Source organism: Pseudorca crassidens, chromosome 16, assembly GCF_039906515.1.
Source record: "Pseudorca crassidens isolate mPseCra1 chromosome 16, mPseCra1.hap1, whole genome shotgun sequence".
Classification (NCBI taxonomy): domain Eukaryota; kingdom Metazoa; phylum Chordata; class Mammalia; order Artiodactyla; family Delphinidae; genus Pseudorca; species Pseudorca crassidens.
The window spans coordinates 45831304-45855028 of NC_090311.1; the positions used below are offsets into that span (position 1 = coordinate 45831304).

General features: G+C 36.2%; 1 protein-coding gene across 4 annotated transcripts in view; it reads left to right on the plus strand.

The window, feature by feature from the left end:
• PARG (poly(ADP-ribose) glycohydrolase) overlaps positions 1 to 23725 on the plus strand; it is a 113563-nt gene that overhangs the window by 53990 nt on the left and 35848 nt on the right. For all 4 annotated transcript variants that reach the window (XM_067710227.1, XM_067710225.1, XM_067710226.1 and 1 more), the window contains 4 exons: positions 3892 to 4049; positions 11494 to 11573; positions 16127 to 16187; positions 20957 to 21032. In XM_067710227.1, coding sequence (XP_067566328.1) covers positions 3892 to 4049; positions 11494 to 11573; positions 16127 to 16187; positions 20957 to 21032 — 375 coding nt within the window. The remainder of the gene's footprint in view (positions 1 to 3891; positions 4050 to 11493; positions 11574 to 16126; positions 16188 to 20956; positions 21033 to 23725) is intronic.

A 23725-nucleotide genomic window follows, 5' to 3' on the forward strand; every position in this document is an offset into this window, starting at 1 on the left:
AATCATCCTCATCAGTTCACTCAGTCCCATGTAATTAATTTTTTTTATCTTGATCTTTTGTTAGCACTTTTATGAATTCATCAGTTTTCCATTAGAGTTCTGAAAATGCTTATTCATTCAGTTCAGCAGTATAGTCAGTTACCAGAAACCTGTACTTGTCAGAGTCTTTTCCATGACTTCCTTGAAGATGAAACCCTTTTATAGGAACATTTTTGCAAAAGCATCAGAGTACACCCAGAACTGTCTGTAAATGACAAAAGACTTAAAAATGACCATGGTTAAAGATTTGATGAAAGTTCATAATAATGCAATTGACAAGGAAGTATAGTTATTTCTGAGATATACATTTTAAAGTAATAACTAGAATTATGACTTATAACATTATACCAGAACATACAAGATTTTTAGAAATTTCATGTAATGTCTGAAACATTTATATTAACATATTTCCATACAAATAACCCAAAGAAAGTTTAGTATTAGTTGTTTTATTTTTTTGTTTTTTTATACTGCAGGTTCTTATTAGTCATCAATTTTACATACATCAGTGTATACATGTCAATCCCAATCGCCCAATTTAGCACACCACCATCCCCACCCCACCGCAGTTTTCCCCCCTTGGTGTCCATACGTTTGTTCTCTACATCTGTGTCTGAACTTCTGCCCTGCAAACCGGTTCATCTGTACCATTTTTCTAGGTTCCACATACATGCGTTAATATACAATATTTGTTTTTCTGACTTACTTCACTCTGTGGGACAGTCTTTAGATCCATCCACGTCTCAACAAATGACTCAATTTCGTTCCTTTTTATGGCTGATTAATATTCCATTGTATATATGTACCACAACTTCTTTATCCATTTGTCTGTCGATGGGCATTTAGGTTGCTTCTATGACCTGGCTATTGTAAGTAGTGCTGCAATGAACATTGGGGTGCATGTGTCTTTTTGAATTATGGTTTTCTTTGGGTATATGCCCAGTAGTGGGATTGCTGGGCCATATGGTAATTCTATTTTTAGTTTTTTAAGGAACCTCCATACTGTTCTCCATAGTGGCTGTATCAGTTTACATTCCCACCAACAGTGCAAGAGGGTTCCCTTTTCTCCACATCCTCTCCAGCAGTTGTTGTTTGTGGATCTTCTGATGATGCCCATTTTAACTGGTGTGAGATGATACCTCGTTGTAGTTTTGATTTGCATTTCTCTAATAATTAGTGATGTTGAGCAGCTTTTCATGTGCTTCTTGGCCGTCTGTATGTCTTCTTTGGAGAAATGTCTGTTTAGGTCTTCTGCCCATTTTTGGATTGGGTTGTTTGTTTCTTTAATATTGAACTGTGTGAGCTGTTTATATATTTTGGAGATTAATCCTTTGTCCATTGATTCATTTGCAAATATTTTCTCCCATTCTGAGGGTTGTCTTTTCGTCTTGTTTATGGTTTCCTTTGCTGTGCAAAAGCTTTGAAGTTTCATTAGGTCCCATTTGTTTATTTTTGTTTTTATTTCCATTTCTCTAGGAGGTGGGTCCAAAAAGATCTTGCTGTGATTTATGTCAAGGAGCGTTCTTCCAATGTTTTCCTCTAAGAGTTTTATAGTGTCCGGTCTTACATTTAGGTCTCGAATCCATTTTGAGTTTATTTTTGTGTATGGTGTTAGGGAGTGTTCTAATTTCATTCTTTTACATGTAGCTGTCCAGTTTTCCCAGCACCACTTATTGAAGAGACCCTCTTTTCTCCATTGTATATCCTTGCCTCCTTTGTCATAGATTAGTTGACCATAGGTGCGTGGGTTTACCTCTGGGCTTTCTATCCTGTTCCATTGATCTATATTTCTGTTTTTGTGCCAGTACCACATTGTCTTGATTACTGTAGCTTTGTAAAGTGTAGTCTGAAGTCAGGGAGTCTTATTCCTCCAGCTCTGTATTTTTCCCTCAAGATTGCTTTGGCTATTAGGGGTCTTTTGTGTCTCCATACAAATTTTAAGATTTTTTTTGTTCAGGTTCTGTAAAAATTGTCATTGGTTATTTGATAGGGATTGCATTGAATCTGTAGATTGCTTTCGGTATGGTCATTTTCACAATATTGATTCTTCTAATATAAGAACATGGTATATCTCTCCATCTGTTTGTGTCATCTTTGATTTCTTTCATCAGTGTCTTATAGTTTTCTGAGTACAGGTCTTTTACCTCCTTAGGTAGGTTTATTCCTAGGTATTTTATTCTTTTTGTTGCAAGGGTGAATGGGATTGTTTCCTTAATTTCTCTTTCTGATGAGAGGTCTTCATTCATATTAACCAGTGTCTTATTTTACCTAGCTGAGTGCTCGATGATAAGATTTACATCCTCTAGTTTTCCCCAAGTGTTAGCTTTCAGCATTTCTCCTCACCAGGAGAACAAATAACTTATTATATTTTAAATTATACTTATTTAGTTATTTGGGAAACAAGAAATGTTTGTGTTTTAAGTCCATTAAGCCTAAAATCATTATGTGGATAACCTGGTAAATGGTAGTTAAAAACTCATTTCTTACTGAAACCAAGGAACAGTGTGCTTTAAGCCATTGATACTTTGTCACCTTTTCTAAACTCATGGCTGGGCTGTAAATAAATGTATAGGAAGGAAAATGAAGATCAATATGAGCTCTCTATTGCTTCTTTCTTGGAACTGGTGTTTGCTAAGGCCTAAAAGGAGAGAATTTTGTTTACCCTAATGAAAATAAATTCTTGATATTTCCTGTTTGTTTACTTTTGTATTTTCCCAAGGCAAATAGTTGAACTGCAAGTTTAGCATTTTCTTTTTCTAGCAAACTCTTATTCTAGCAATGATGTATGTTTTCTGTTAGAGAAAAGCTAATTGTTATAGTTGATTTGTCTTGCCTGCCTTTCCTCAGTTTCATTTTGAGTGTTGATTCCTGAGATGTGATCAGGACAGTTCTCTATGCATACTGTTTTGAATTAAAGTAGATATCCAGGATTCTTAGTTCTGACTTATTAAAGGGAATAGGAAAAGCGTCCCTAAATATTATGTTGGAGCATTTTGAAGCTTAACAACTGATGTAAATTGGCAGTTGGTCTTTGGCTTTCCCAGCATGACTTTAAAAACATACAGTTTAAACATTTAAAACAGAATAAAACTCACTGAACGCAATACTCAGGTCCTGTGGAATATACTAAAAATAAAAGGTTAGTCAGTTTGGGTTTGGTATAACTTGAGGACATTTCAGATGTAAAAAACTTGAGGGAGAAATGTCCTGCATCTTCCTTGACTTGAAATGATTATGTAGGAAATGCCTATATTCTTACAGGTTATACATAAATAAGTCTGTGTACACATGTTCCATTAATTGCTTTAATAAAATTAGATTTGGGTCTTATAAATTGTCAATGAGAAGTGTAATTCAAAATTAGAAGGAAAAGACTTATTTATTGAATTATTTTCCTTAGTTCATTTTCTTTAGGACTGAAATAGAAAAATTGCTCTGTCCAATAATCTTTAATATAAGTGAGAACAAAATTTAGCATATGCAGTAGTAGCTAAACTCAACATTACATTTTTCTGTTCCATCCTTTGTTTTAATTTTTCATTACATGTGTAATGTGTTTTTATTTCTTACTTGCTAAAGGAATCTCATTTTTCATTAATACAAGTAATGTTTTGTGTTCTCTTCACTATCATTATTATTGATTAGAAATCTGCACTTTGTCAAACAAGTACATTTTCCCAATCATCCTTGATGAACTGCTCTTGACTTCAACAGTATTGCTGATTTAAGGATTCAAGAGTGGCCTGAAATTATTCCTACCTTAATTTAGCAAATGCAATTTGGTGCCTCTGCTTTTGAAATTGCTAAACTAATTATTGCTCTTCTTGTCTGTATTTGTGTTTCCTCTATCAGCCAATACCGCTCCTGAAACAGAAGATGAATCATTCCATCACAATGTCACAGGAACAGATTGCTAGTCTTTTAGCTAATGCTTTCTTCTGCACATTTCCACGGCGCAATGCTAAGATGAAATCGGAGTATTCTAGTTATCCAGATATTAACTTCAATCGGTATGTTTTCAGTGAACCCCTTTTTAACATTAAAATGGAGGGTTGGCATTGAGTGATTTGCCAAACATTTTATGTACAATTATCTAATTTAATCTTTACAATACAGTGAGTTAAGTGATATTTTTGCTATTTTGCAGGCAAGATAATTAAAGTTCATGGTTAACAAAACTTGCTTTGGGTCCAGGAGCCAGTAAGTCACAGAGCTAAAGTTTAGTCTCAGGTCTGTCTTACTCCAAGGCACATGTTCTTTCCACTCTGTCAGGTTGTCCTCCTCCTCTAAGTGCCCTGAATTCCTTATGCCTGTTCCGTGTGATTATTTAGTCACAGAACATTTGTTGTACATTATATTCTTTGTATGCTGAAATAATGTTAAAGCTGGAGTGAGTACGAGTACTCCTTTCTGTAAAGTGTGAGTTTAGAGTCATGAGACTGACTGTCTTATGAGACTTGAAAATACAGTTCTTAAGACAAAAAGCAAAAGTGAAAGTTGACTTTGACTTTTTATAGACATGATTAATTTATTAATCTAATATTTTTTAAAAGGAAGACAAAATAATGTTTAACTTATTTGATTAAAGTAATGTGTTGTGAAGGTTGATAAAGTTTTAGATTTTAACCATTTTCCCACATTATTACTTTCTCCATCATTTACACAAAAACATTGTAAAATCTTCTTGGCAAATGATTATTGTTTTTTTCCTCCCTCCAACCCCCCCCTCCACCCCCTATCTCTGTTTTTCACCTGAGAATTATCTTTATGGGATCTGTGAGTAAAATGTGAGGTTTTTCCCCCCTAATGTCAGGAGCAGGCCTTCAGAAAATTGTTCCAGTATATGCTCCTCTTTCCCAGTAGACTGTGTGTAATGTCCTCCTCCATTACCTCCCTCTAATCCCCATCTCCTGCCTCTGAGGGGTGGGGCAGTGTGGACAGGGTACAGAGAAGGAGATGTAGTGATGGAGCAAAGTCACATGACTTTGCTCAAAGTTGACAAAGTTCTGTTTGCTGTTCTGTTTTTGTGTTCAAAGTTGATTGGTGTGGTAATGCCACTTATTTTAGTTTACCTTTTTAATGTTGTCTCGTTAAAAACTTTATTTCTAATGAATTTTAGATGTGTAAAAAAGTTGCAGAAATAGTACTGAGAGATCTCGAATACAACTCTCCTTAACTTCCCCTTATGTTAATATTACTATGTAACCGTACTTTGTAACCATAGTAAAGTTATCAAAACCAGGAAATCAACATTGGTATAATACTGTTAACTGAACTACAGACCTTATTTGAATTCCAAGAGTTTTTTGGGTTTTTTGTTTTGTTTTGTTTTTTTGCGGTAGGCAGGCCTCTCACTGTTGTGGCCTCTCCCGTTGCGGAGCACAGGCTCCGGACGCGCAGGCTCAGCGGCCATGGCTCACGGGCCTAGCCGATCCGCGGCATGTGGGATCTTCCTGGACCGGGGCACAAACCCATGTCCCCTGCATCGGCAGGCGGACCCTCAACCACTGTGCCACCAGGGAAGCCCTCCAAAAGTTTTTGTACTGTATTTTTCTGATCCAGAATCCTCCCAGTATCCCACACTGTGTTTACAGTAGTCCCCTCTTTTTTTTTAAAAGTCCATTTATTTAAAAAAATTTTTCTATTTATTTATTTATTTGGTTGTGTGGGGTGTTAGTTGCAGCAGGCGGGCTCCTTAGTTGCAGCACATGGTCTCCTAAGTTGTGGCATATGGGCTCCTTAGTTGTGGCATGCATGTGGGATCTAGTTCCCTGACCAGGGATTGAACTTGGGCCCATTGCACTGGGAGCGTGGAATCTTATCCACTACACCACCAGGGAAGTCCCTACAGTAGTCCCTTCTTATCTGTGGCTCGCTTTCCATGGTTTCAGTTACCTACAGTCAACCACAGTCTGAAAATATTAAATGGAAAATTCCAAACAATTCGTAAGTTTTAAATTGCACACCATTCTAAGTAGCATGATAGAATCTTGTACCGTCCCACTCCTTCCCATCCAGGACATGAATCATCCCTTTGTCCAGCGTATCCCACCTGTTAGTCACTTAGTAGCCTGACTTGGTTATCAGATCAGCTATTGAGGCATCGCAGTGCTTGTGTTCAAGTAACCCTTATTTTACTTAATAATGGACCCCAAGCAGAGGAGTAGTGATGATGGCAGTTGGGATATGACAAAGAAAAGCTGTAAAGTGCTTCTGTCCATGGAATTAAGAAGAAGGAAAAAGAAATTTATGGTAGTTTTGCTGTTACACCTCAAACTGCACAAGTTATGGCCAATGTGTGTGATAAGTGCTTAGTTAAGAGGAAAAGGCATTAAATACGTACAATAGGATATTTTGAAAGCTAAAGACCACATTCACATAACTTTTATTACAGTATATTAGTATAATTGTTCTACTTTATTATAGTTATTGTTGTTAATGCCTTACTGTGCCTAATTTATAAATTAAACTTTATCATTAGGTATATATCTGTAGGGAAAAACATAGTATACATAGGGTTCCATATTGTCCAAGGTTTCAGGCAGCCACTGGGGAGTCTTGGATTTCCTACAGGTGAGGGGGGCTACTGTAGTTTTCTAAGTCTCCTCTACCCTGTTATTTCATTTTTGCTTTTCTTTCATGACTTTGACACTTTTGAAGACTACTCCTCAGTTATTTTGTAGTATGTTCTTCAGTCAGGTTTGACTGACATTTTTTTCACAAATGGAGTGAGGTCACTGAATTTTTGACAGAAATAGCAGAGAACTGATGTTGTGTCCTTTTCGGTGCATCATATCAGTGGGCTCTTTTTAAAAAAATAAATAAATAATTTTGTTTATTTATCCGTTTTTGGCTGTGTTGGGTCTTCGTTGCTTTGCGCAGGCTTTTTCTCTGGTTCTCTGGGGCAAGCAGGGGCTATTCTTTTTTGCGGTGAGCAGGCTTCTCATTGTGGTGGCTTCTCTTGTTGCACAGCATGGGCTCTAGGCACACGGGCTTCAATAGTTGTGGCACGTGGGCTCAGTAGTTGTGGCTTACGGGCTCTAGAGCACAGGCTCAGTAGTTGTGGAGCGCGGGCTTAGTTGTTCCGCGGCATGTGGGATCTTCCTGGACCAGGGTTCGAACCCATGTCTGCTGTGTTGGCAGGCGGATTCTTAACCCCTGCGCCACCAGGGAAGCCCTATAGCCTCTTTTTGAATGAATCAGATTAATAGTTTTTTACATCATAGGTAGTCAGAAATTAGAATTATCCCTAGAAATAATTCTTGATCTGTAAGAATTATTTCCAGTCCAGAATGACCATGAGGGATTTAAGCTTGCAGTATCCTGGTAGCATTTTTACCAAATAAGAGTTTAAGTAGGTAGGTCTGTTGAAGGTTTGAAACCAGGCATGCTCTTGTCTTCCTGGCTGATGGATGTTCTTTTGGTCACCAGAACACTGAAAATTAATTAAGGCAGGTGAAACCTGTGGTAGTTTCCACAGTTGTTTTAGGGAATCCTCAACAGTCAGGATGTCTGCACTTGTCTCTCAGTGAGATGAATGTGTTTTCATAAGCCGAAAACAGCCAACAACCGCAACTATTCGCGATCATTGATGCTGTCTATTGGCAGCTCACTTTGATTTTCTATCTCTGGAAGTTTCTAGTTGGGAAGCTTCTATACTAATAGGTTCAGTGAGAGTAAATGACTTGTAGCAGAAGTGGGACTTGAACACTGTCTTCTGTTCAAACTCATTGCTGTTTTGTTATGTCTCACTTCCTCTCAAGAGCAAAATGCTCTGCGTGCACTCCAGAAATGAAAAACAACCAGTAATTCCCCTTTTTCGTGTGGCTTATGAAAGATCAACTACCTAATTTGATGAGCCATTTGGTAAGCAGATTATGGAGCATTTTGTTGTTGTCATGTTTTCTTTTTTGCATAATTGCTGTTTATGACTATAGTTTCTGCCAGTTAGGAGTTGTGTGTGTGTGTGTGAGTGTATTTAGTCTCCAAAGGCTAGCCAGTTGATTGAATAAGAAAAATAGTAAGAGTTTGTGGTGGCAAGCTGATGTCAATAAATTGAATAGGTCTTCCCTTTTTTATTTATCCTTGTGTTCTTCCAGCCCTGCTTAGTTATGTTAAATTCCCCTGACCTTTTCCCCTGCTTGCCTTTCAGGGCCTAAACATTCTTACAAAGGCTTCCAATGTGATTAGCATCGATGCTTCTGAGATTGCTTAGAAACTGATGGTCAGAGATTAATTGTGGGTTGCAGCAGTGGTCAGCCCAGGAGGCTTTTACATCTGTCTCTTCCGTGGATTGAAAATGCTGTCAGGGCCATATGGCACAGTGCTTCACAGAAAAGCCAAGAATGACTTTCTGGCTGGGTTCCGGATTATCATTTGCTTCCACTTTAAAGTGGAGGTTATAGTGCTTTAGGTTTGATTTACTGTATACTAATAGGATTAATCCTTAACTTGAAATCACATGGGAGTGTGTGTGTGTCTAGAATCCAATTCTAGTAATGTTATCAATATTCCATTCAGGGAAAGATTTTATTAAACTATGTTTCTCTTTATATGTATGGAAAGAAAAACACCAGTTAATAAGTAGCTGACCCTTGATTGACTTATTCCCTTGAAAATAAAAGTTTTGTTTAGAACAAGAGTAAGGTTGCCTAACTGGCTTTTTCTGTTTATTTTCTTTAATAATCTGTAATTATCATTTGGTTAAATGCTAAAATGTCTTCCCTACGTGTGGAGGGGTTATTATGGCCTAGTTTATGTGCATGTTTACATGCACGCCTGCTGACTCAAAATATGCCTTCAAGTATACATACCCAGGGATCCAGGGATTTCCCTGGCAGTCCAGTGGTTAAGACTCCATGCTTCTACTGCAGGGGGTGCGGGTTTGATCCATGGTCTTGAAACAGATCCCACATCACGTGCAGCACAGCAAAAAAAAAACAAAAAAACCCCCAGGACTTGAAAATCCAAATTAACAACAACAACAAAAAATGGTGTTGAGGAGTTAAAAAAAAAAAACTGGGATGGTGCTTGATTATTATGAGAAGGTCTCATTCTCTCTGAGTCTCTGTCTTTTTCTGTTTGTCTCTCTGCGTGTCTTTCTCTGCGAGTTTCTGTCTCTCATACCCTCTTCTGTCTTCAACCCAACTTCTGTCTCTTTCTCTTCTCTCTGTCTTGTCAGTCCCATCTTTCTGTCTCTTCCTTTCTCAGCTCTGTCCTCAGTCCCTTTGTCTATCTCCCCATCACCACCACCCCTCCCCCCGCCGCCACCCCAAACACTGTCCTTCAGATAGTACATCACTCTTGTGGCTTTCTCTCATGCAGATTGCCTGTGTTTTTATGTTATTTTCACTTGCTTCCATACCAGAATAACTCATTTTATTTACGTGGCTATTCGTGGTACTTTAAAATTTTACAAAGCGAAATCTGAGAATTGATGCAAAGATTTTAAACCTGCTTCATCTTGCCTTATTTTCTACCTCCCTGTTGTGTCCCAGACGCCACCCCACACACACTTCTCCATCAGGAAGATGGAAAGCGTATTTGGTTGCATAGTGATTTGAAATTAGACTTGGAGCAATGAAGAAAGAGAATGCATTGAGATTCTGCTTGATTTGTACCTATAAGATTTGGACCTGTAAAATAAACAGTAGTGCTCATTTGTAGTGGGTGATAATAACAGACATACAATCTTTCCAGGAAAGTCCATATTGCTAAGGTAATAAATATGCAGTCCCAAGAGTCTCCTAAGGTTAATAATTTGCCATCATGGTTATTAAATATGTTAACTTTTATGTGATTTTATAAATAAATGATCACATGCTGAAGCTAGGGATGCTTTTTACATTTGGGGGAATTATTTCTTAAGGGCAATAGCCATTTTCACGCATTATGCAACAGCTCTATGAAGAGGAACTTTTTCCCCTTAATTGAGTTGTATAGTAAGTACATCAGTTCATCTCTAAAAAAAAGGTGATAGCTGCCTTTGTATTTATCCTGATTCCCTCTACTAAGTAGTAAACCTAGAAAGGGATTTTGCAATGGATCCCAAGGTATTCATTCGGTAAATCATATTTATTTGATACAGGATGTTTAATTAAACTGCCAAGTGGCTTCTTCATTTTGACTGTCATTTTGATTTAAACAAGCTCTATTCTGGCTGACATTTTGCAGAAGAAACTGAACTGAAACCTGTGTTTGCAAAGATTTTCTTTCAGCAGGCAGCTGGATTTTAAGAGTATTTGTTATAAACATTTTAGAAAATACAGTCTTTTAGATGAGAAAAAATTTTCACACAGGCACTCAAACTACTTTTAAACATTAATTAGATTTCAGATTTCGTTAAAATGCTTTCTGACATTTAGCGTTCTTTTCAGGAAATAAGTATTCATGTAAATTGTTTTCTCAGAAATTGACCCTGAATAAAGAATTTCAGATCATTGGAAACAGGATCATTTGAAATCTACATTTCCTTCCCTTTTCCTAATTCATTTCATTTGCTCAATAGGATTTTCTCATAGAATTAACTTTTCCCTCTCTGCATAGTTACATGAGCTTGTTTTTCTAATCATGAAAAATTTTACCCATTTCGGCACTTATTAAAGTGGACTTTTAGTTGAAGGGTTTCTGGTTTTAGAGCAAGAGTATATGACTAGAAGCAGATGACTAATACTTCATCGTTTATAGCCATAGAATTTCTTTGCAATTTTTAAATACCTTTGTAAAGCTAGATCTTGTGCCTGAAAGCATGCTTTTGTGTTAGAAATCTTTTGGTGAACTACTTACTGAGGTCATATGCTTTCAAAGCCTTACTTTTCTTTCCTCAGGATAAATTGCATTATGTGTTACCAATAACAATGCCATGTCATTTCAAAGAAAACTAAATTAAGTAGTGCAAGTCCAGGTTGCTGGAAACTGGATGACCTAGGGTAGGCATTGTTTTGGTCACCATACGAAGGGTATATGTGTTTAATCACCAAGGATTGGTCAGTTCGCCAATATCTTGTCATACCTGCTTGTTGTTATCCTAGCTGCACCCCACCCCCAAACAGTCATGTGGATTTTTTTTCAGATACCATTTTCGTTCAATCATTTAACTACCTGGTAATATTATGAATTATATATAGTATTTGCCATGATCAAGCATTAACTCACTGGCCTAATTGACTTTGGGGGACCAGATGGTGCCCCACAGAAAGATAGACTGGAGGAACGTGGTTGTTAGAGAGTGCCATCTGACATGGACAACTTTGAAGAAGCCTGGTTCTAGTTGGTCTCAGTCCTCTTCAGATTCTGTTTGAATCCAAACAGTTTCCCAGTTTTCTGTCGTTACAGAATTGCCTTCTGGAAGAATTACTTCTTTTATTACTTGGTAGCAGTATAGATTTAGTTTTCTATGAATCATTAAGGCATTTAGAATCATCCTTACCCTCTTTTATTTTCCATCTCTTTCAGGTTGTTTGAAGGACGTTCATCAAGGAAACCAGAGAAGCTTAAAACACTCTTCTGCTACTTTAGAAGAGTCACAGAGAAAAGTACATTCCTTTCATTCTTACCGTAATTTTTGTCACTGAGGGGGACAGTTCAGACAGGTCAAAAACATTTTGTGTTTAAAGTACACTTTCCTCCCCAAACCACATTAAAACAATAATAATTCAATATCTAGATTTTATGCATTTGTTTTGTGTATATGTAAATGTGTGCTATGAATGTGTATGGGTTTTATATACTCTGAAATTAGACTAGCGTAACATACGCTAGTGGATGTTCATGAATAAAAATAGTAAATTAATACTTTCGAAAGAAAGTATATTGACTGGGAGATACATTTTAGATATTCTTTATTTAAAGAAACACTGACTATTACAATTAGTTTATTTGCAGAGGTTAACCAATTCATTGCCTTCCTACCCATCCCTCTCTTTTGTGCCTCCTTCAGCCCTTTGTAGAGTTCTTATAAAACAGTGTTTGTACTTAGAGTTTACATGTCTTTCTTCCTCTGTTGGACCTCAGCCAGCCATCTTCTTTTCCCAGAGGCTAATCATAGCACCTGAGGCAGTAGTGGTAAATGTCTAGCCAATGCTGGTAGTGACCAGCTAATATTAGATGGGTGTTGCCACCCTTATCCTAGGAGCTGGGTGATCACAGACCCACAGACAAGTTTCTTAACATCTCTAAGCCTCAGTTTCTTCATCTGTAAAATAAAAGAATAATGATAACTTACCTCATTGGGTAGTTGTAAATACTAAATCAGAAGTTACATGCTTAATAAATGTTAGCTATTATCATGGGTAGCCTTTCCTGCAAAGTAATTATAAAGGAAGCCAGAACACCTCAAAAGTTTGCTTTTGCTAAGTAGAACAGGTCAAGTGAAATGAGTTCTTTTCAGTTCTGGTTGTCCAAGTTGTGGGATTGTCTTAAAATACATCACTGAATTATTTTAAGGTCATTTTTCTCATATCCTTCCCTTAGTAAGTAATCTCACATCCTAGTGTACTTGGCATTCTTTTCCTTTTGAATGTATTGCTATTGGACATTGTACAAATTTGGGGGAAAGAAATCAATAATCAGGATTTTGATAATTTAAGGGGAAAATTCATAGGCTTCTTTTGATAGAGGGTTTTTTTTTTTCCTGTTTTGTTTTTTTTGTTTGTTTTTGTTTATTTGGCTGCGTCAGGTCTTAGTTGTGGCACGTGGATCTTTGTTGCAGCATGCAGGGAGTTATTTCTTAGCTTATCATTTTTTGTTTTGTGCTCTGTACTGAATGAAATAGTAAGGAAAGAGAATGCTCACTGGGGCTTATGAGACATGAAACCTAATTAGAATTTGTATTAATTTGTTAGAAAGATGAGTATATATTTTGCTATTCTAAATCTAAATAGAATGAATTCCATTACTGTTTCTAAGTAATTCAGGGTTTACTTTTGTGTCCCTGAAGTCAAATCCTGCATGTCTGCTCTAAAAGCCAGCTTGCCTTTCCAAATTTTAGGATTTTAAACACTTTGAGAGAAGAAGCTAAAATTTTGTTTTTTCAACTAGAAATTTATAAATCATCATACATATTTTTTATTTATTTATTTATTATTTCATCATACTATTTTTTTTAAATATTTATTTATTTATTTGGCTGCTCTGGGTCTTTAGTTGCAGCACGTGGGATCTTTGGTTATGGCATGCAGGATCTTTGGTTGTGGCATGTGAGATCTTTAGTTGTGGCATGCAGGATCTTTAGTTGCAGCATGCGGGATCTAGTTCCCTGACCAGCATCGAACACTGGGCCCCTGCATTGGGAGCACGGAGTCTTAACCACTGGACCACCAGGGAAGTCCCTAAATCATCATAAGTATTGGGAATTAGGCTGAAAAAATAAATTGTAATTAGACGTTTTATTTTCTGACTTTTTCACTGTACATGGTAATTTGGTTCTTTGTAGAAATATAGTAAGACATACTATAGGTTTTTAGGATATAAAGCTACAGGCTTAAGGAGGAAATACTAAATAGAATAAAAGAGGTTTTCAATTTAATAATTACTTTCTATAGAATGTTCTAGAGTCTACTGAATAGAAACTATAGAAACCTATTTAAAGTACCATATTTCATCAACTCTAGGACATGATATATGGTAAGAAGTTTCATTATGTTAGGTACCACTACAAAGGAGAAAACACTCAGGATGGGGAGTTGTAGGAGATATCTCTTACAAAGCTGGTATACCAGAGGTCTGTACCCTTAGTCTAAGAATAAGTGAGAAATTAACTTGGCCATGCAGAAAGGGGACAACAAAGAAACTGCAAGTGTCAACCTAGGTAGAGAGGGCGCCCAAAAAATCTTCCCTGAGAATTTGAACCACGAGCCGCAAGTCTGAGGTCTGAAGTCATATTACCAGTGTGATCCACAGAAGCCTGCAACGGAAGATTTAATTCAGACTGATTTCAGGTTGGTGGTGGCCCCAGATGATGGTAGAAGCAGATGCATATCTTCTCTGGAAAAATTCAGCTTTAATGCAGACCAATAGCAATGGCTAGATACCTTTGACTATGTGAGATATGTCCTAGTTTCAGAAACTTAATATGTGAAAAATATGCTTTTTAGAATTGATAAAATATAATTTCATCAGGACCACCTTTTCAAGGATGTCAGTATATATTTTATATTTGTAGTGAGGCTCTTGAGACTGAAAGATTTTAAAGAGCTTTCTGAATTATTTTCAATATAATTTTAGATAAAACTATCTTATAAATGGAATATTTAAAAAGTGATGGCTTGGGACTTCCCTGGCGGTCCAGTGGTTAAGACTCTGCACTTCCAATGCAGGGGGTGTGGGTTCAATCCCTAGTCAGGGAACTAAGATCCCACATGCTGTACGGTGTGATGAAAAAATTAAAAAAAATAAAAGATTAAAAAAAATTTTGGATGATCTTAAAACAAAAAAGTGATGACTCATATGCAGTATATATTGTGATTTTATTAAAGGAAATATTTGATTAACCAAAATAACCTATTCTGGTGTGAAAGGTGCCTTTCAATGGAAGAAAGGTAGTAGGCATGTTCTCAAGGGTTTTTTTTTTTGTTACTAATTATATCTAAAGAGCCATGTTCTTCATCCTTTTCTCTTGCTTTGCCAGAAATTTTCATTTTTTAATTTCTCTTGGTCTCTCCTAGTATATATGAGAGACATTTAATGTTCTTACTTTTCTGCTAAATTATTGAATGATGACACAGACATTAGTTTCCTATTAATAGAATTGCTTCTCTAGTGTTTGAATTATTTGACTTGTGAATTTTAACTATGCTATCCATTTGTCTTAAAGAAAGTTAGACATCTAAAGAATATTTTGTAACTCACGTTAACAAAATTCTGTTTTCTACTGTAACTACTCCATATGATTTTTGGATTGTTGCTGCTTGTGACTGAGAGCAGAGAAATGTGGAATCATCCGAAGGAATGAAATGATTGCCAAGCTTTCACTGGGACTCTACCACCATTATCACTAATAGTTCCTGACATAGTTCTCTCTGCTTAAGAGCATTTTTTTTTTTTAAACAGAAGAAAACAGAAATGGCCTGGCCTTTTTAGTTTGTTCTTTGATTTGAATCAAACAAATTTCTTTTGGCCAGATGATTTATTTTTTGCTTTTGCCACTATTTAAAAAAAAAAAAGTAAATCTAACAAAAAAGGATCTGATCCTCTAAAATTTACTGCATTTTGATCCTCTCATATCTATTGCTCCTTGAAAACTATGTCATCATTCTTCTCTAACCTCTTAGAATACAGTAATTCCTCCTTCTGGCAAAGGTGCCTTTAAATAGAGCACTTGCGTATCATCTAAGCCCTGGGTTTAGCTGTGTCAACCTCAAAGGACATGCCAGCAATTTTCTTTTTTAATCTTAGACATATTATTTTATTATAAAACACATAAATGTGTATACATTTACCAGTCTTTAGGTGTAGGGTTAAGGCTTTTTTTTTTGAGGAGTTTACAAATTAAAAGTTAGTTTGTCTTTGTTGTATAAGCTATATCCATTGTGCATCCCTTTTTCCCCCAAGGATTTTTTTTTTTTTTTTTTTTTTTTTTGGCGATACGCGGGCCTCTCACTGTTGTGGCCTCTCCCGTTGTGGAGCACAGGCTCCAGATGCGCAGGCTCAGTGGCCATGGCTCACGGGCCTAGCCGCTCCGCGGCATGTGAGAGCTTACCGGACCGGGGCACGAACCCGTGTCCCCTGCATCAGCAGGTGGACTCTCAACCACTGCGCCACCAGGGAAGCCCCCCACCAAGGATTTTTTAAAAGTATGTTCAGTTTGGAAAACTTAACCAGAAAGTACCAGCATGCAAATCCTACTGTCGTGCTGTTTTCTGTATAGTTTTGTGTCTTAGGGAGGGCTTATTTACTATTTTGTAGAAAGAATTCCTATTGTAAGGATAATATTATTTTAAATCAATCTTCTGTTGTATTCCAGCACCAGGCTTGGTTTTTCCTGATTAGCTTTACAGCCAGTGTTAGACCCATTCTTTTACTGAATATATATAATCTTTTCAAACTCAATACTTATTTTGGGTGTGTTTCTCTTTTATTGCTTTTGTAGAACCTACTGGGTTGGTGACATTTACGAGACAGAGTCTTGAAGATTTTCCAGAGTGGGAAAGGTAATAATAATGTAAATAATCCTGGAATCTTAGAATTGGAAGGACTCTTTCACCATGAGACGATTGTATTTTACAGCCCCTGAAAAGATGGTTTCCCAACTTCCTAATTGCCCTAGTACCAGGGAATTTCTTCTTAAAATGATCAATTGATAGCTCTCATTGTTAGAAAGGTCATGCCTTTTGAATCAAAGTCTGCAACCCTTTCACTTCTACTCTTTTGCCTTAGTTTTATCTTCTGAAACAAAGTCCTATTTAGAATTAGGAGTTTTCTGTGTGAAGACACTAACATTAAACACCAATATTTAACGTTCCTCCTTACCCTTGGTTTTATGGTTAATGTTTGTATTTTATTGCTTTTCTTTCTGGGGGACAAGATTAGGAAGTTTTATTTTTACTAAACTAAAATGTAAATCGTAGTTACTTAATATTTGTCTGAGTGACAAGAGTTTTGAAGTTTGGTTGTCAACATGTACTATTGGCAATTTTGTGGAAGTTGCTAATTTACTAGGGTTTTTTCTTATTTACCTGCAAATACTGAGGAGAATAATAAGCAATCTGAGTTTATTCAGATATGTAAGTTCCTTTAGTGCCTTGAAATAGTCAACACATTTTCTAACCTGGAACAAATTCCCAAAGCACTTAGAGAAGAATGTATCTACTGTTTCAGTGCATGTGACGACATGATTAAACATGCTAAATGCATATTTTGGATGTGCATTCATGTTAATCAGTGCCTCTTCATTTTCACTTTCTAATATTTTTTATTGTAGTTTGTAATTGTTTTGTTTAGAATTAGTGATGAAAGGGACTCACTCTTAAAGTAATTAACTTGAGAAAGCACATTTGCTTAGATGGCTTTCCTGTGTTTTCATCCATCAAAGATGTTTATTTGTGAGGTGGAGGAAAAACAAACTTACTTTAGGAGGCTGACTCCATGGCTGAGATGATTATTAGCAGAGGGAAGTGGATAAAAGATTAAGCAACCAAAAGAAAGACAAAAACAAGAACAAAATTGAGTCAGAAAGGAAGAGAAACATGTACAGCATTTCAGAATCATGGTATATTAGAAATTAAAGGGACCCCAGGAAGTCATCTGGTCCAGCTGCCTACTAAAAGTAATCAGCTCTGTAATACCTATAACAGATGGAGACTAGGCAGCCCTGGTGATGGGAAATTCACTGTTTGGCCGCAGTCTATCCCACTGTTGGCTGCTTGTGTTATTGTCTAATACTTTCATTTACTAAAAAAAGTCTGTCTTCCAAAAATCTCCCCACCCCGCCAAATCCCATTCCTTGTTCTTCCTTCTGGAACTACAATCAATAAAACTAATTTTCTTTAAGATTTGACCCTGCTTCATGTATTTTAATGCTTTCTTGATCCACCCCCACCTCTAACAATACACACAGGTCCATACTAAAGTACTCATTTCTTTTGTTTCACATATAATATGGATTGTAAACCCTTTAACTCAGCTGTTGATGTATCCTAGGCCATTGGTCCCTCTTAAAATATGGTGCCTAGAACTAAAGTAACAATCTGCTGTGTTATCTGTCCAGATTAGAGTACAGAAGTTTGCTTTTCTTAGCTCTTCTATTAGTCTCTAATAGGAACACAGATGTTTTTGTTCATGTTGCTTTTGTGTAGATTTTATAGATCATTCAGAGGGATTGTTTTTAATTCAGCTCAGGATCTCTGATCTGCATCTGGCATTCATTTGGCACTAATGTGAAAGGACACCTATTTGTACACCATCTGGGAGAGAAGGGATAGGTCAAAATGCAGAGATTGGTGAGGCTGCTATGTCAGTAAGATAATTTTGCTCTTTAAATAAGATCTAGATATTCCACTTAACCTAGATAGGCAGAATTTAACTTGAAACTTTTCATACTTTTTTTTTTTTAATTTCATTGATCTCTTTTTTGTTTTAGCTGCTTCTTAAGTGAGTTGCAGAATGCAATTAAAATCCATCTCCCAGATTCCACAGAACCAGAAACATGTGTTCACTTAAAGAGAGAGGATGAAGAAGAGATGAGGATTGTTGGTATTCCCAAGAGTAAGGGACTAAATGGGTGCCAGGAAATTGGAGGCTTTTCTGAGTTTCAGGATTCTGGCATTATAGTTAACCCTGTGACTATCAATAAATACCTTAGCCAGGCTTAGTTAATCACAGAGAACCAGAATAATCTGTCTTTGATTCCTGGGGCAGTGGTATGAAGAATTTGCTGGGGCCAGAAGGGGAAACCTATTAGGAAGTTGGAGGATGCTTATTTTAAAAAAATAGTTTCTAGCAATTTCCTAATTTTGAGAAGTGTACTATAAGGTGACAACTACAGTCACAGAGAATAGTTGACAGCAGATGAGACTTCTGGATCATGCTTCTTTATCTTCTCAATAGTATCCTCACAGGTAGTCTCCCCTGGAATAAAATAGCTAGGAAAGTAGGATGCTGCAAAAAAGGGAAGTTAAAAAAATCAAACTTATGGTACTAACTTTCTCCAAGAGATTTAGAAAGTAATTTTTCTAAAAGCATAGCTTACTGGTTAAGAGCTTGAACCATTACCTTAGGCATTCTGGGTTCAAATCTTTGTTGCTTCATTTACTAGTCTTGGACAGGTTACTTAAATGCTTTTTGTGCTTTATTTTCCCATCTGTAAAAGGAGATAGTAATAGGGATGTTGTGAAGATTAAATAAGTTAATACAAATGAAGCTTTGAGAACAGAATCTGTACTGAATTATTTTACCTTCTGAGTAAGGTCAGTCTGTTGGACTGGAGCTTTACCAGAAATGTATTTGGACTCATTGATACCAGGATAAAAGCAAATCCCAATAAATAAAATAGTGCTTCCCAGCTAAATTTTTTTTTAATATAATTGTTTTAAAAAATATATAATTCCCCTCCCTCCAAAAATTCATGCCACTCTGTATAAGTTAGGGGTTTGCTATCTGTTACATTCTATTATAATTTATTTATTTTTATTCAGTAATTAATCAGGAGAAAAAAATCTAAGGAAAAAATGTCATCATCAACTGCTATTAATAAAAAGGAATTTTTTTTTAATATGATTTAAGCAGGTAAACACTGTAGGGCAGGAAAAAGTTTTTCCTCAATCCTCTTAGGGTCCCTGGCTGGGTATGAAAATTAAACTAAGATTAACAGGAGAAAAGCATAAAAATTTATTTTATATAAGTTTTGCATGATACAGGAGCCTTTATGAGGAAATGAAGACCCAAAGAAACAGATCTATGTACTTTTATGCTAGGTTTGATGAAGAATAGACGAGGAATATGATATGTAAAAGAGTATGAGGTGATTGAAGTAAACTGGGGGAAACAGCAAGTTCTGGTTGTTGGAATTCTTCTTGGCATCTTTTTGTCTTCAGAGATAATAATGCTCCTTTCCTCCAGGTATAGGTAGGGTCCCTCATGTGAGGGTTTTATGGCTTGTTTCAGGTAAGACGGGGGAGAGGGGGAGGAGGTCAGAGTGACCTTTCTGCTTCTGCCATTTTCTCAAACTTCTTCAGCTTAAAATATTCACTATGCCAAGATGCCAAATTTGGGGGTGGTTTATCTGAACCCCATAAACACCTCAGTGACCATGGTTTATGAAAAGGAAAGAAAATAATTGTGACTTACAGGTACTAGACTTACCTATCAATTTTATTAATATAAAAATACCATAGATCAGGATTTCTGTAGCATGTATTTTCATCAAGACACCCCACACACATATACGGTTTCCAAACTAGTGAAAATAGAGCCCCTCTGAGAATGATATATAATTTTTTGTAAAATTTTTCTATATTTTTCCTTAGGTTGCCAACTCTAGCATAATAATAAAATTTCATAGATCTTAATTTTTAAAAATATTTTGAGAAGTTTTTCAACTTTTAAAGAGGAGAAACTTAAACTGGTGCAGCCACTATGGAAAACAGTATGGAGGTTTCTCAAAAAACTGAAAATAGAATGACCATATGACCCAGTAATTCCACTCCTGGGCATATATCTGAAAAATAATTCGAAAAGATACATGCACCCCAATGTTCTTAGCAGCATTATTTATAGTTGCCAAGATATGGAAGCAACCTAAGTGTCCATCAACAGGTGAATGGATAAAGAAGATGTGGTATATACGTACAGTGGAATACTACTCGGCCATAAAAAAGAACAAAATTTTGCCATTTACATCAACATGGATGGACTGGGAGGGCATTATGCTAAGTGAAAGAAGTCAGAGAAAGACTGTATGATATCACTTACATGTGGAATCTAAAAAGTACAACAAACTACTGGGTATAACAAGAAGGATACTCACAGATACAGGGAACAAATGAGTGGTTACCGGTGGTGGTGGGTGTGGAGCAGTGGGAGGTACACACTGTTGGGTGTTATATAGGCTCAAGGATGTATTGTACAACATGGGGAATGTAGCCCATATTTTGTAATAACTGTAAATGGAAAGTAACCTTTAAAAATTGTACAAAAATATTTTAAAAAAAGAGGGGAAACTGATACTTTGTAGGGGCAAAACAATTTTCAAAACAGTATGTTGTCCCATTTTAATTTAAATATTTGTATTTGTATATTTGAATAAGAAAAATTTGGGGAGACTATCCCAAGAATGTTGAGTAAATAAGCATCTGTTTCTCACTTTTGAGATTTGGAATAGTTTCAGTTTTTCTTTTATAGTTAATCTGTATTTTCAGACTTTTCTGTAGTGCAATACTTACCATTAAAAAAATAAATAAGGAAATACCTTTTTAAATCCTAGATGTGAAAAACTCCTGACTCGATTGCATGTCACTTACGAAGGAACCATAGAAGGAAATGGTCAAGGCATGCTACAGGTAGGAGAATTACAGCAGTGGGGGCATGGGGGGATGGGACGACTGTCTCTTGTCAAGCTTCCGACAGCAAAGGAAATATGAAAAGCTGTTTATTTATCTTCTAAGCTGATGTAATGCAATGAAGCATAATAGCAGAATGGAGAAAAACACCAAACAGATCACCTTGACAGCCTTGGTAATACTTTTATCTGCCGATATACGTTCTCTGTTTCGTACGTGTGCCTCTTTAAAAAGCCTTTGACAGAAAATCCAAGATCTGGACAACATCAGGCCTCTTGCTTCAGATATAGCTTGTAGATTGACAGTGGAGGAAGTTGCCAGGGTATGGTCTTGACAAGCTGTCACCAGGCAATTTTGTTCTCTTTCTTTAAAGGCTCTTGCTCTGCCCTAAAAAATGACCGGCTTGAGATGTTTTTCTGTCACCAACTTTGTTTGGGTCTAGGAGGCAGACATCTAAAACGGATTGATAAGAAAGTCCTCTCTCCATGTGTAATAGTTTTAGGCACATGAGCCAGATATACTTGCCATCTCTTCCCTGTTTTAGAGCAAGTAATTTTGTCCATCTGTCAATCTTTGTTATTAATCTATGTTCCTGCCATTATGTAAAAAAAAGTATTTTGGAAAAAGGAGTTAACAAATAAAACACTGTATCTGGCTTTAACTTGTAACACCTAACCTGAACATGTGCTTTCCTTTTGCTTCATAGTGATCTTTTAAAAAAATCACTAATCAGAGACGAAATGTTAGTGTTTTGTGTTCTTATTTAGAAGAGCATTGTAATCCTAATTTTCTTTGGAAGAAGCTTGTACACCCTCCTGTTTATACTGAGACTAGCTGATTTTTTTCTTAGATCATTATTAAATGCTTATATAGGGTCAGAAGTTAAAGCAGTTGCCTGATAATGGACTATTTGTGTAATTAACTTAATTTTTATTATAAAATGACCAGACTGATTTGCATTTGGCTACTTATTATATGCTCTAAGTGCCTACATTTGTTTTAGAATGGCCTTTTATTTAGACATATTTGTATTTAAAATTTTCAAAGAGGCAAACCATGTTTTGTTTTAAGTCACCTCCCAGTGATTAAAATTATAGACAAAAATAATTTGGATAACTGAATTAATATTTGTCCTGTACTTAATTTTTTAATATTTATATTTAATAAGTCCTTTTTCTTCTATTTAAAACAATAATTTTGAAATAAGACTAAAGTTTGTTTCGAATGACTATCACTTTTTCCCCCACATTTCCATCTTGGCAAGGTTCTTTCCTACAGTAACATCTTGGATTAACTGAGGGAAGCTTAATACACATGAAATAAACAAAGCTACTGGTGGTTAGCACCGCAGGAATGCTGACCTTTCATTACAGTACGATTCAGCAAGGAGTTATTCAACAACATTCAAGGTTGAGATTCTCCCCACTTCCCTGGAATGTATTATAGATGAAATGTGAAACCTCAGTAGATTAAAAGAATACCATAAAGGCTTCTATTTATTTTCTCCCTACCCATGCCATGTGTCCCCAGGAGATCAGGGAATATTGTATTGCAGTGCTCCAAATCTCCTTGTGTAGCATATAAATTACATTATGCTGAGTGGCAACAACAACAAAACCTCTCCAAGGAGTGTTATCATTTCTCTCTTTTCATCAAGTTATAATTCAGAACTGAGTAAGCTGAACAGGTAGCTTTAAAGTAAAGTGGGTTAGAAAATGGCTAAAAATAAGGAAGCACTCATATGCTTGTTTTCATGTACTGGAACAGATTTCTTACCTGCAATAGAGAGCCTTTTATTAAGAACTTTTTTAAGTAGTAGAAACTGATTTTCTAAAAGACCCCTGCTTTCAGAGGCATATTGAATTTAGTGTATTTGTTTCTGTGCATACCTTTTAAGTAATAAATGTTGGCCTTTTATTCAAAGAATGAACAGTAGTATGCACATTGAATGTATTTCATTTATCATTTCCAAGTAGTACATAGATTGGATAGAGCTTATCTTTTAAATTTAGTTATGTATCTTGTTCCGGTAACAATTAAGTTTAGCTGATCTCAGGCCTTTGTTTCTCATTTGTATTCCGAATACCATGATACTTAGCCAGTCTTTCAGTTTTCAAGAGCTGTCCATTTTATTTCCTTGCTGGGTCTCACTTCTTTCCCCACTGACCTATTTGAGGCCCTAGTTGTGCTTGTCTAAACTATTCAGTATTTACCTAGCCAGCCTTTCTGCTTTTACTTTTCCAGTTCATTCTTTAAACTTTAGTCTGAATTATCTTCCTAAAACACAGATATATTTGTTACTTTTCTTCTTAGAATCTTTCCCAGAATCCTAATAATTAAGTAAAAATTTCTTGGACCCCAGACCAGCTCATTACCAACTTTAACTCTCCACATACTGTACACTGCAGACAGGCATGAGGAATCTGCTTACCACTCTCCTCATACAGCTCTTTACATTGGTTTTTTCCTGTGTCCTTTTGCAGCTATTCCCTCAGCCTGATTGTCAGCAAAATCTCAATTGAATATGCCACATCCTTTTGTAACGCTCCTGTATCCTCCCCATGCGCCAATTTTAGTTAATTGTATTATCTGAGAAGTATCAAATACATCCTAATAGGTTCTTTAATAATCATCTTATCATTCTACTTATGTGCCTCACTCCCATCTAGACTGTAAATGCTATGAAACCAGGA